The following is a 13488-nucleotide window of genomic DNA, read 5'->3' on the forward strand; positions in this document are numbered from 1 at the left end:
CCCCCCCAGGACCCTCAGAACACCCCCAGGACCCCCAAAATCCCCCGGTACCTCCTTCCAGACCCGGAAGTGGCTGAGGAAGCAGCCCACCTCCCCTTCCTGGCCCCCTGACCGGGTCCCATCCCTGGATCAAGGTCCCGGATACCCCGGCAGCCTATCCGCACCCCAGCGCCTCCACCTCAGGCCCCAATGTTCAGGACCCCCTTCTAATATAAAGTGGCTGAGAAAGCTCATCTAATAAATTAAAATCTCATTTAGGAGTTTCGACCCATCATCCGCACCCCCAGCGCCTCCACCTCGCTGCTGTTCAGGGCCCTTTTTAATATAAAATTAAAATCATCTAATCAATTAAAAATATTTAGGATTTCTCCATCTCCGCACCCCCACCTCGCTGCTGTTCAGGGCCCTTTTATGATAAATTTAAATTAAATAAATTAAAAATATTTAGGATTTCTCCATCTCCGCACCCCCACCTCGCTGCTGTTCAGGGCCCTTTTATGATAAATTGAAATTAAATAAATTAAAAATATTCAGGATTTCACCATCTCCACACCCCCAGCGCCTCCACCTCGCTGCTGTTCAGGGCCCTTTTAATGACAAATTTAAATTAAATAAATTAAAAATATTCAGGATTTCTGCATCTTTGCACCTCCACCTCGCTGCTGTTCAGGGCCCTTTTTATGACAAATTTAAATTAAATAAATTAAAAATATTTAGGATTTCTGCATCTCCGCACCCCCAGTGCCTCCACCTCGCTGCTGTTCAGGGCCCTTTTTAATAATAAATTAAAATCTAATCAATTAAAAATATTTAGGATTTCACCATCTCCGCATTCCCACCTCGCTGCTGTTCAGGGCCCTTTTTAATATAAAATTAAAATCTAATAAATTAAAAATATTTAGGATTTTTCCATCTCTGCATTCCCACCTCGCTGCTGTTCAGGGCCCTTTTAATGACAAATTTAAATCTAATAAATTAAAAATATTTAGGATTTCTCCATCTCCACACCCCCACCTCGCTGCTGTTCAGGGCCCTTTTTAATAACAAATTAAAATTTAATCAATTAAAAATATTTAGGATTTCTCCATGTCTGCATTCCCACCTCGCTGCTGTTCAGGGCCCTTTTTAATAACAAATTACAATTTAATCAATTAAAAATATTTAGGATTTCTCCATCTCTGTTAACTGCACTCAGCTCAGGGGGTTTGACAGATTTTTTAGGTTTGTTTTGGGACTGAAGTCACAAGGAAGGGATCTGTTCAACCTCACACCTTTGAGACTGCCAAATTTTAATTAAAATATTTATAGAATACAAGTAGAGAAGATCAGCAGTGACCCTGAGGTGAATGGGATAATAAATAGGTGTAAATTAGACAAAATATTGATAAAATAAAGTGCAGAAGATCAGCAGTGACCCTGAGGTGAATGGGACAATAAATAGGTGTAAATTAGACAAAATATTGATAAAATAAAGTAGACAAGATCAGCAGTGACCCTGAGGTGAATGGGACAATAAATAGGTGTAAATTAAACAAAATATTGATAAAATAAAGTGGAGAAGATCAGCAGTGACCCTGAGGTGAATGGGACTGGTCCTGATAATAAATAGGTGTAAATTAAACAAAATATTGATAAAATAAAGTGGAGAAGATCAGCAGTGACCCTGAGGTGAATGGGATAATAAATAGGTGTAAATTAAAACAAAATATTGATAAAATAAAGTGGAGAAGATCAGCAGTGACCCTGAGGTGAATGGGACCAGCCCTGAGAATAAAAAGGGATAAATTACATTATTTGGCTTCTTCCTCACATTCACTGCTTTAAAATTCCTGGTTTTTTTTTAATGTTTGGGTTTTTTTCCTGGTGAAGCTTCCAGAGGGGGATCCCTCGGGGGAGAAAAAAAAGGGGGAAAGGAAATTCCCCCTCCCCAAAAAAAAAAACACTCACTGCCCGTCCACGGCCTCCACCAGCCGGCAGGAGATCCCCAATTCCTGCAGCGTCCGCAGCATCCGCGCCCGCCGGTCCGAGCGGCGCCGCAGGTTGATCAGGAACACCTGGGGATGGGATTGGGAAATCAGGAACACCTGGGAATGGGGATGGGATGGGGATGGGGATGGGATTGGGATGAGATCCCCAATTCCTGCAGCGTCCGCAGCATCCACGCCCGCCGGTCCGAGCGGCGCCACAGGTTGATCAGGAACACCTGGGGATGGGATTGGGAAATCAGGAACACCTGGGAATGGGATTGGGGATGGGAATGGGAATGGGATGGGAATGGGAAATGGGGATGGGATGGGGATGGGGATGGGATTGGGATGAGATCCCCAATTCCTGCAGCGTCCGCAGCATCCGCGCCCGCCGGTCCGAGCGGCGCCGCAGGTTGATCAGGAACACCTGGGGATGGGATTGGGAAATCAGGAACACCTGGGAATGGGATTGGGAAATCAGGAACACCTGGGAATGGGAATGGGATGGGAATGGGAATGGGATTGGGGATGGGAATGGGATCCCCAATTCCTGCAGCGTCCGCAGGCATCGGCCCGCGGATCGGAGCGGCGCGCATGGGTGATCAGGAACACCTGGGAATGGGATTGGGAATGGGAAATCAGGAACACCTGGGGATGGGATGGGAATGGGAATGGGGATGGGAATGGGAAATCAGGAACACCTGGGAATGGATGGGAATGGGAATGGGAATGGGAATGGGGATGGGATGGGAATGGGAATGGGAAATCAGGAACACCTGGGGATGGGATTGGGAATGGGAATGGGGATGGGGATGGGGATGTGATGGGAATGGGAATGGGGGTGGGATTGGGATTGGGGATGGGAATGGGATCCCCAATTCCTGCAGCGTCCGCAGCATCCGCGCCCGCCGGTCCGAGCGGCGCCGCAGGTTGATCAGGAACACCTGGGGATGGGATTGGGATGGGATGGGATGGGAATGGGATGGGAATGGGATGGGGATGGGAATGGGAATGGGGATGGGAATGGGAAATGGGGATGGGATGGGAAAGGGATGGGAATGGGATCCCCAATTCCCGCAGCGTCCGCAGCATCCGCGCCCGCCGGTCCGAGCGGCGCCGCAGGTTGATCAGGAACACCTGGGGATGGGATTGGGAAATCAGGAACACCTGGGGATGGGAATGGGAAATCAGGAACACCTGGGAATGGGATTGGGATGGGAATGGGAATGGGGATGGGAATGGGAAAGGGATGGGGATGGGAATGGGATCCCCAATTCCTGCAGCGTCCACGAGCATCCGGCCCGCCTGGGCCGACGCGCCGCGGGTTGATCAGGAACACCTGGGAATGGGATTGGGAATGGGATGGGAATGGGAATCGCTGGATGATCAGGAACACCTGGGAATGGGAAAGGGATGGGAATGGGATCCCCAATTCCTGCAGCTCCCGCAGCATCCGCGCCCGCCGGTCCGAGCGGCGCCGCAGGTTGATCAGGAACACCTGGGAATGGGATTGGGAAATCAGGAACACCTGGGGATGGGATTGGGAATGGGATGGGAATGGGGATGGGAAATCAGGAACACCTGGGGATGGGATTGGGAATGGGGAATGGGATGGGAATGGGGAATAGGACCCCCAACTCCCGCAGCATCTGCAGCATCTGCGCCGCAGGTTGATCAGGAACACCTCGGGATGGATGGGAATGGGATGGGAATGGGGATGGGAATGGGGATGGGAATGGGGATGGAAATCAGCACTGCAGATTGATCAGGAACACCTGGGGATGGGGATGGGAATGGGATGGGAATGGGAATGGGAATTGAATGGGGAATAGGGATGAGAAATGGGGATAGGGATGGGAATGGGGAATGGGGAATGGGAATGGGGATGGGAATGGGGATGGGAATGGGGATGGGAATGGGGATGGGAATGGGGATGGGGATGGGGATGGGGATGGGGATGGGAATGGGGATGGGGATGGGGATGGGGATGGGGATGGGGATGGGAATGGGGATGGGAATGGGGATGGGAATGGGGATGGGAATGGGGAATGGGAATGGGGGGGAATATCCAACCTGATCCCGGTGGGAAGGACGGAATTAAACCCAAAGCCACAATGGGGGGGATAATCCAGCCAAAATAGGGAGGGGAGAGGGATAATCCACAGAGAATGCAAAGGGAAACAGGATAATCCACAGGGAATGTGGAGGGGAGAGGGATAATCCACCCAAAATCCAGAGGGGAACAGGATAATCCACCCAAAATATGAAGGGGAACAGGATAATCCACCCAAAATCCAATGGGAAACAGGATAATCCACAGGGAATGTGGAAGGGAGTGGGATAAACCACTCAAAATCCAGAGAGGAACAGGATAATCCACAGGGAATGCAAAGGGGAGTGGGATAATCCACCCAAAATCCAGAGGGGAGAGGGGGGAAGATCAAGCAATCCAGAGGAAAAGTGGGAAAACAACCCAAAATTCAAAAGGAAAGTGGGAAAACCACCCAAAATCCAGAGGAAAAGGGGGAAAAGCACCCCAAATCCCAAAGGGAAGGGAGATCCCATCCCAAAATCCAGAGGAAAAGGGGGAAAACAACCCCAAATCCCAAAGGGAATGAGAAAAACAGTTGGAATCCAGAAAAGAAGGAGGAAAAACGACCCCAAATCCCAAAGGGAAGGGGGATCCCATCCCAAAATCCAGAGGAAAAGGGGGCAAATAACCCCAAATCCCAAAGGGAACGAGAAAAACCACCCGGAATCTGGAAGGGAAGGGGGGAAACGACCCCAAATCCCAAAGGGAAGAGGGATCCCATCCCAAAATCCAGAGGAAAAGGGGGAAAATGACCCCAAATCCCAAAGGGAAGGGAGATCTCATCCCAGAATCCAGAGGAAAAGGGGGCAAACAACCCCAAATCTGGAAGGGAATGAGAAAAAACACCCGGAATCCAGAAAAGAAGGAGGAAAAACAACCCCAAATCCCAAAGGGAAGGGAGATCCCATCCCGAAATCCCGGAATCCCGAGGGAAGGCCGCTCTCACCTCGTCAAAGCCCAGCTTGTCGAGGACCTTGGGGGGCACCCACACATGGGGGGAGGGCTCGGCCGGGGGGAACTTCACTGGGAACGGGAAAATCCCACGGGAATCACCCCAATCCCAGATATTCCATGGGAATCACCCCCATCCCAGATATCCCATGGGAATCACCCCCATTCCCAGATATCCCACGGGAATCACCCCCAATCCCAGATATTCCATGGGAATCACCCCCATTCCCAATCTCGGATATCCCATGGGAATCACCCCCAATCCCAGATATCCCACTGGGAATCACCCCCAATCCCAGATATCCCACTGGGAATCACTCCCATTCCCAATCCCAGATATCCCACGGGAATCACCCCCAATCCCCATCCCAGATATCCCAGATATCCCACAGGAATCACCCCCATTCCCAATCCCAGATATCCCACGGGAATCACCCCCATCCCAGATATCCCACGGGAATCACCCCCATTCCCCATCCCAGATATCCCACAGGAATCACCCCCATTCCCAATCCCAAATATCCCATGGGAATCACCCCCAATCCCAGATATCCCATGGGAATCACCTCCATTCCCAATCCCAGATATCCCACAGGAATCACCCCCAATCCCAGATATCCCATGGGAATCACCCCCAATCCCAGATATCCCACGGGAATCACCCCCAATCCCAGATATCCCACAGGAATCATCCCCACTTCCAATCCCAGATATCCCATGGGAACCACCCCCATTCCCCATCCCAAATATCCCATGGGAATCACCCCCATTCCCCATCCCAGATATCCCAAATATCCCACTGGGAATCAACTCCTGAGCCTGGATGGGACATTCCCAATCCCAGATTCCCAGTGGGATCCCTCACCCCCTGAGCCTGGATGGGACATTCCCAACCCCACATTCCCAGTGGGATCCCTCACCCCCAGGGCCATGGAGGGACATTCCCAACCCCAGATCCCAGAGGGATCCCTCACCCCCTGAGCCTGGATGGGACATTCCCAACCCCAGATTCCCAGATCCCAGTGGGATCCCTCACCCCCTGGGAATGGAGGGACATTCCCAACCCCAGACTCCCTGATCCCAGAGGGATCCCTCACCCCTGGGGCTGGAGGGGACATTCCCAACCCCAAATTCCCTGATCCCAGAGTGATCCCTCACCCCCTGGGGCTGGAGGGGACATTCCCAATCCCAGATTCCTGTTGGGATCCCTCACCCCCTGAGCCTGGATGGGACATTCCCAATCCCGGATTCCCAGAGGGATCCCTCACCCCCTGGGCTGGAGGGGACATTCCCAACTCCAGATTCCCGTTGGGATCCCTCACTCCCTGGGGCTGGATGGGACATTCCCAATCCCAGATTCCTGGATCCCAGTGGGATCCCTCACCCCCAGGGCCATGGAGGGACATTCCCAACCCCAGATTCCCAGAGGGATCTCTCACCCCCTGGGGCTGGAGGGGACATTCCCAACCCCAGATTCCCGGATCCCCAGTGGGATCCCTCACCCCCAGGGTCATGGAGGGACATTCCCAACCCCAGATTCCCGGATCCCAGTGGGATCCCTCACCCCCTGGGGTTGGATGGGACATTCCCAACCCCAGATTCCCTGATCCCAGAGGGATCCCTCACCCCCTGGGGTTGGATGGCACATTCCCAACCCCAGATTCCCAGATTCCCAGTGGGATCCCTCACCCCCTGGGCCATGGAGGGACATTCCCAACCCCAAATACCCTGATCCCAGAGGGATCCCTCACCCCCAGGGCCATGGAGGGGCATTCCCAACCCCAGATTCCCAGATTCCCTGATCCCTCACCCCCTGGGGTTGGATGGCACATTCCCAACCCCAGATTCCCAGATTCCCTGATCCCAGAGGGATCCCTCACCCATGATCTCCAGCTGGACGTGCAGGAAGTTCTCGGCCTCATCCCGCAGGGAGCTCTGGGAGCGCAGCGGGACCGGCAGGAACCCGAACACCTCCCGGTTACTGACGAACATCTGCACCCCTGGAATGGGATTGGGAATGAGGGTCAGGAACCCCAAATAAACCCCCATAAACACCTCCCGGTTACTGACGAACATCTGCACCCCTGGAACGGGAATGGGGTTGGGAATGGGATTGGGAATGGGATTGGGAACTCAAATAAACCCCTACAAACACCTCCCGGTTACTGACGAACATCTGCACCCCTGGAATGGGAATGGGATTGGGAATGGGATTGGGAACTCAGATAAACCCCAACAAACACCTCCCGGTTACTGACGAACATCTGCACCCCTGGAATGGGATTGGGATCAGGAATGGGATTGGGAACTCAGATAAACCCCCACAAACACCTCCCGGTCACTGACGAACATCTGCACCCCTGGAACGGGAATGGGATTGGGAATGGGGTTGGGAATGGGATTGGGAACCCAACAAACACCTCCCGGTTACTGACGAACATCTGCACCCCTGGAACGGGAATGGGGTTGGGAATGGGATTGGGAATGGGATTGGGAACTCAGATAAACCCCAACAAACACCTCCCGGTTACTGACGAACATCTGCACCCCTGGAACGGGAATGGGATTGGGAATGGGATTGGGAATGAGGGTCAGGAACCCAACAAACACCTCCCGGTTACTGACGAACATCTGCACCCCTGGAATGGGATTGGGATCAGGAATGAGGGTCAGGAACCCCAAATAAACCCCAACAAACACCTCCCGGTTACTGACGAACATCTGCACCCCTGGAATGGGATTGGGATTGGGAATGGGATTGGGAATGGGATTGGGAACCCAACAAACACCTCCCAGTTACTGACGAACATCTGCACCCCTGGAACGGGATTGGGATTGGGAATGGGATTGGGAATGGGGTTAGGAATGAGGGTCAGGAACCCAACAAACACCTCCCAGTTACTGACCAACATCTGCACCCCTGGAATGGGAATGGGGTTGGGAATGAGGGTCAGGAACCCCAAATAAACCCCCACAAACACCTCCCAGTTACTGACGAACATCTGCACCCCTGGAACGGGATTGGGAATGGGAATGGGATTGGGAATGGGATTGGGAGCCCAACAAACACCTCCCGGTTACTGACGAACATCTGCACCCCTGGAATGGGATTGGGAATGGGATTGGGATTGGGAATGGGGTTGGGAATGGGATTGGGAACCCAACAAACACCTCCCGGTTACTGATGAACATCTGCACCCCTGGAATGGGATTGGGATTGGGAATGGGATTGGGAATGGGGTTGGGAACCCAACAAACACCTCCCAGTTACTGACGAACATCTGCACCCCTGGAACGGGATTGGGATCAGGAATGAGGGTCAGGAACCCCAAATAAACCCCCACAAACACCTCCCGGTCACTGACGAACATCTGCACCCCTGGAATGGGAATGGGGTTGGGAATGGGGTTGGGAATGAGGGTCAGGAACCCAACAAACACCTCCCGGTTACTGACGAACATCTGCACCCCTGGAACGGGATTGGGATTGGGAATGGGATCAGGAATGGGATTGGGAACTCAGATAAACCCCAACAAACACCTCCCAGTTACTGACGAACATCTGCACCCCTGGAATGGGATTGGGATTGGGAATGGGACTGGGAATGGGGTTAGGAATGGGATTGGGAACCCAACAAACACCTCCCAGTTACTGACGAACATCTGCACCCCTGGAATGGGATTGGGATTGGGAATGAGGTTGGGAACTCAGATAAACCCCCACAAACACCTCCCGGTTACTGACGAACATCTGCACCCCTGGAATGGGATTGGGAATGGGAATGGGATTGGGAACCCAAATAAACCCCAACAGACACCTCCCGGTTACTGACGAACATCTGCACCTCTGGATTGGGATTGGGAATGGGATTGGGATTGGGAACCCAAATAAACCCCAACAAACACCTCCCGGTTACTGACGAACATCTGCACCCCTGGAATGGGATTGGGATTGGGAATGGGATTGGGAATGGGATTGGGAACCCAACAAACACCTCCCAGTTACTGACGAACATCTGCACCCCTGGAACGGGATTGGGATTGGGAATGGGATTGGGAACCCAGATAAACCCCCACAAACACCTCCCGGTTACTGACGAACATCTGCACCCCTGGAATGGGATTGGGATTGGGAATGGGATTGGGAATGGGAACCCAAATAAACCCCCACAAACACCTCCCGGTTACTGACGAACATCTGCACCCCTGGAACGGGATTGGGATCAGGAATGGGGTTGGGAATGGGATTGGGAACTCAGATAAACCCCTACAGACACCTCCCGGTTACTGACGAACATCTGCACCCCTGGAACGGGATTGGGATTGGGAATGGGGTTGGGAACCCAAATAAACCCCCACAAACACCTCCCGGTTACTGACGAACATCTGCACCCCTGGAACGGGAATGGGGTTGGGAATGGGGTTGGGAATGGGATTGGGAACCCAACAAACACCTCCCGGTTACTGACGAACATCTGCACCCCTGGAATGGGGTTGGGAATGGGGTTGGGAACTCAGATAAACCCCTACAGACACCTCCCGGTTACTGACGAACATCTGCACCCCTGGAATGGGATTGGGATCAGGAATGAGGGTCAGGAACCCCAAATAAACCCCAACAAACACCTCCCGGTTACTGACGAACATCTGCACCCCTGGAACGGGATTGGGATCAGGAATGGGATTGGGAATGGGGTTGGGAATGGGGTTGGGAATGGGATTGGGAACCCAACAAACACCTCCCGGTTACTGACCAACATCTGCACCCCTGGATTGGGAATGGGATTGGGAATGGGATTGGGAATGGGATTGGGAATGGGATTGGGATTGAGGGTCAGGAGCCCAACAAACACCTCCCGGTTACTGACGAACATCTGCACCCCTGGAACGGGATTGGGAATGGGAATGGGATTGGGAATGGGATTGGGAATGGGGTTGGGAATGGGAATGGGTTCGGGAACCTCCCGGTTACTGATGAAGATCTGCACCCCAAACCCCCCAAACCCACCCCAATCCCCTCTAACACTCCCAATCCCCTCCAAATCCCCCAAACCCCCCAAACCCCCAGACCCCCATTCTCCCCCGGCGCACCGCGGCGCGGCAGGCGCAGGGCGAACACGATGATGTCGTCGAAGGCGCCGCCGTAGCCGAGGGGGTGAGGCGAGACTTCGAGCGCTGCCGGGCGCAGGTCGAGCAGCACCGTGGAGTGAACCATCGGCACCGCGAAGCACCCGCGCCGCTCCCGCCGCCGCAGCGGCAGGTACGACGGGGCACGGCGGTAATAGCCCTGGGAATGTGGGAATGACACCAGGAATGACATCCTGGAATGGCACATGCAAGCACCAGCGCCGCTCCCGCCGCCGCACCGGCAGGTACGAGGGCGTGCGCCGGTAATAGCCCTGGGAATGCCAGGATACAGGGAATTATACTGGGAATGGCACCGCGAAGCACCCGCGCCGCTCCCGCCGACGCACCGGCAGGTACGAGGGGGTACGGCGGTAATAGCCCTGGGAACAACGGGATAACACCGGGAATGACACCGGGAATGGCACCGGGAATGGCACCAGGAATGGCACCGCAAGGCACTCGCGCCGCTCCCGCCGCCGCACCGGCAGGTACGAGGCGTGCGCCGGTAATAGCCCTGGGAATGTGGGAATGACACCAGGAATGACACCGGGAATGGCACCGCGAAGCACCCGCGCCGCTCCCGCCGCCGCACCGGCAGGTACGAGGGCGTGCGGCGGTAATAGCCCTGGGAATTCAGGGATAATGGGAATTACACCGGGAATGGCACCGGGAATGGCACCGCGAATGCACCGCAAGCAGCCGCTCCCGCCGACGCACCGGCAGGTACAAGGGCGTGCGCCGGTAATAGCCCTGGGAATGTGGGAATGACACCGGGAATGGCACCGGGAATGGGGCAGGTACGAGGGCGTGCGCCGGTAATAGCCCTGGGAACAACGGGGTACAGGGAATTATACTGGGATAACACCGGGAATGGCACCGGGAATGGCACCGCGAAGCACCCGCGCCGCTCCCGCCGCCGCAAAGGCAGGTTCGAGGGCGTGCGCTGGTAATAGCCCTGGGAATGTGGGAATTATACCAGGAATTACACCAGGAATGGGGCAGGTACGACGGGGTGCGCCGGTAATAGCCCTGGGAACAACGGGATAATGGGAATTGTACTGGGAATTACAGCGGGATAACACCGGGAATGGCACCGCGAAGCACCCGCGCCGCTCCCGCCGCCGCACCGGCAGGTACGAGGGCGTGCGCCGGTAATAGCCCTGGGAATGTGGGAATTATACTGGGAATGGCACCGGGAATGGCACCGGGAAGCACCCGCACTGCTCCCGCCGACGCACCGGCAGGTACGAGGGGGTGCGCCGGTAATAGCCCTGGGAATGTGGGAATTACACCAGGAATTACACCGGGAATGGCACCGGGAAGCACCCGCACTGCTCCCGCCGACGCACCGGCAGGTACGAGGGCGTGCGCCGGTAATAGCCCTGGGAACAACGGGATAACACCGGGAATTACACCGGGAATGGGGCAGGTACGACGGGGTGCGCCGGTAATAGCCCTGGGAATGGAGGGATAATGGGAATTGTACTGGGATAACACCGGGAATGGCACCGGGAATGGGGCAGGTACGACGGGGTGCGCCGGTAATAGCCCTGGGAATGGAGGGATAATGGGAATTGTACTGGGATAACACCGGGAATGGCACCGGGAATGGGGCAGGTACGAGGGGGTGCGCCGGTAATAGCCCTGGGAATGGAGGGATAATGGGAATTGTACTGGGATAACACCGGGAATGGCACCGGGAATGGGGCAGGTACGAGGGGGTGCGCCGGTAATAGCCCTGGGAATGTGTGAATTATACCAGGAATTACACCGGGAATGGCACGGGGAATGGCGCAGGTACGAGGGCGTGCGCCGGTAATAGCCCTGGGAACAACGGGGTACAGGGAATTATACTGGGATAACACCGGGAATGGCACCGGGAATGGCACCGCGAAGCACCCGCGCCGCTCCCGCCGCCGCAAAGGCAGGTACGAGGGGGTGCGCCGGTAATAGCCCTGGGAATGTGGGAATTATACCAGGAATTACACCAGGAATGGGGCAGGTACGACGGGGTGCGCCGGTAATAGCCCTGGGAATGGAGGGATAATGGGAATTGTACTGGGATAACACCGGGAATGGCACCGGGAATGGGGCAGGTATGAGGGGGTGCGCCGGTAATAGCCCTGGGAATGTGGGAATTATACCAGGAATTACACCAGGAATGGGGCAGGTACACGGTGCGCCGGTAATAGCCCTGGGAATGGAGGGATAATGGGAATTGTACTGGGATAACACCGGGAATGGCACCGGGAATGGGGCAGGTATGAGGGGGTGCGCCGGTAATAGCCCTGGGAATGTGGGAATGACACCGGGAATTACACCGGGAATGGCACCGGGAATGGCACCGCGAAGCACCCGCGCCGCTCCCGCCGACGCACCGGCAGGTACGAGGGCGTGCGCCGGTAATAGCCCTGGGAATGTGGGAATTACACCGGGAATTACAGTGGGAATGGGGCAGGTACGAGGGGGTGCGCCGGTAATAGCCCTGGTAACAACGGGATAACGGGAATTGTACTGGGAATGGCACCGGGAATGGCACCGGGAATGGGGCAGGTACGAGGGCGTGCGCCGGTAATAGCCCTGGGAATGGAGGGATAATGGGAATTGTACTGGGAATGGCACCGGGAATGGCACCGGGAATGGGGCAGGTACGAGGGGGTGCGCCGGTAATAGCCCTGGGAATGGAGGGATAATGGGAATTGTACTGGGAATGGCACCGGGAATGGTGACCGGGAATGGGGCAGGTGCCGAGGCGTGCGCTGGTAATAGCCCTGGGAATGGAGGATAATGGGAATTGTACTGGGAATGGCACCGGAATGCACCGGAATGGGGCAGGTACGACAGGGTGCGCCGGTAATAGCCCTGGGAACAACGGGATACCGGGAATTGTACTGGGAATGGCACCGGGAATGGCACCGGGAATGGGGCAGGTACGAGGGCGTGCGCCGGTAATAGCCCTGGGAACAACGGGATACAGGGAATTGTACTGGGAATGGCACCGGGAATGGCACCGGGAATGGGGCAGGTACGAGGGCGTGCGCCGGTAATAGCCCTGGGAATGGGGGAATGACACTGGGAATGACACCGGGATAACACTGGGAATGGCACCGGGAATGGGGCAGGTATGTGGGGGTGTGCCGGTAATAGCCCTGGGAACAACAGGATAACGGGAATTGTACTGGGAATGGCACCGGGAAGAGGGAATGACACCGAATCCCTCCCTTCCCTGGGGGGTCCCAAACCTCCCCTGGGGGGTCCCAAACCTCACCTGGGGGATCCCAAACCTCACCTGGGGGGTCCCAAATCTCACCTGGGGTTCCCAAACCTCACCTGGGTGGTCCCAAACCTCCCC

The 13488-nt window shown here is 55.2% G+C and overlaps 1 protein-coding gene across 1 annotated transcript; it reads right to left on the bottom strand.

The window, feature by feature from the left end:
• Positions 1-538: 538 nt before the first annotated feature.
• On the bottom strand, positions 539-10344 carry LOC126653194 (procollagen galactosyltransferase 1-like). The gene is made up of 5 exons (XM_050340713.1): positions 10101-10344; positions 6891-7010; positions 5006-5082; positions 1948-2054; positions 539-587 (listed from the first exon to the last, which is right to left on the bottom strand). The coding sequence occupies exons 1-5, from the start codon at positions 10342-10344 to the stop codon at positions 539-541; spliced, it is 597 nt and encodes a 198-aa protein (XP_050196670.1).
• Positions 10345-13488: the final 3144 nt, after the last annotated feature.

The sequence above is a fragment of the Myiozetetes cayanensis genome, unplaced genomic scaffold, assembly GCF_022539395.1.
Source record: "Myiozetetes cayanensis isolate MyiCay16 unplaced genomic scaffold, myiCay2020 scf947, whole genome shotgun sequence".
NCBI lineage: Eukaryota > Metazoa > Chordata > Aves > Passeriformes > Tyrannidae > Myiozetetes > Myiozetetes cayanensis.

What these genes read in the sequence shown, in the direction of transcription:
- LOC126653194 (XM_050340713.1), bottom strand. Translation starts at nt 10,344, where the DNA reads ATGTGCCATTCCAGGATGTCATTCCTGGTGTCATTCCCACATTCCCAG. An exon ending in ACAAGCTGGGCTTTGACGAG is followed by an intron (nt 2,055 to 5,005) that starts GTGAGAGCGGCC and finishes TCCCATCCCCAG; the next exon opens with GTGTTCCTGATCAACCTGCG. An exon ending in GTGGAGGCCGTGGACGGGCA is followed by an intron (nt 588 to 1,947) that starts GTGAGTGTTTTT and finishes TGTCATTAAAAG; the next exon opens with GGCCCTGAACAGCAGCGAGG.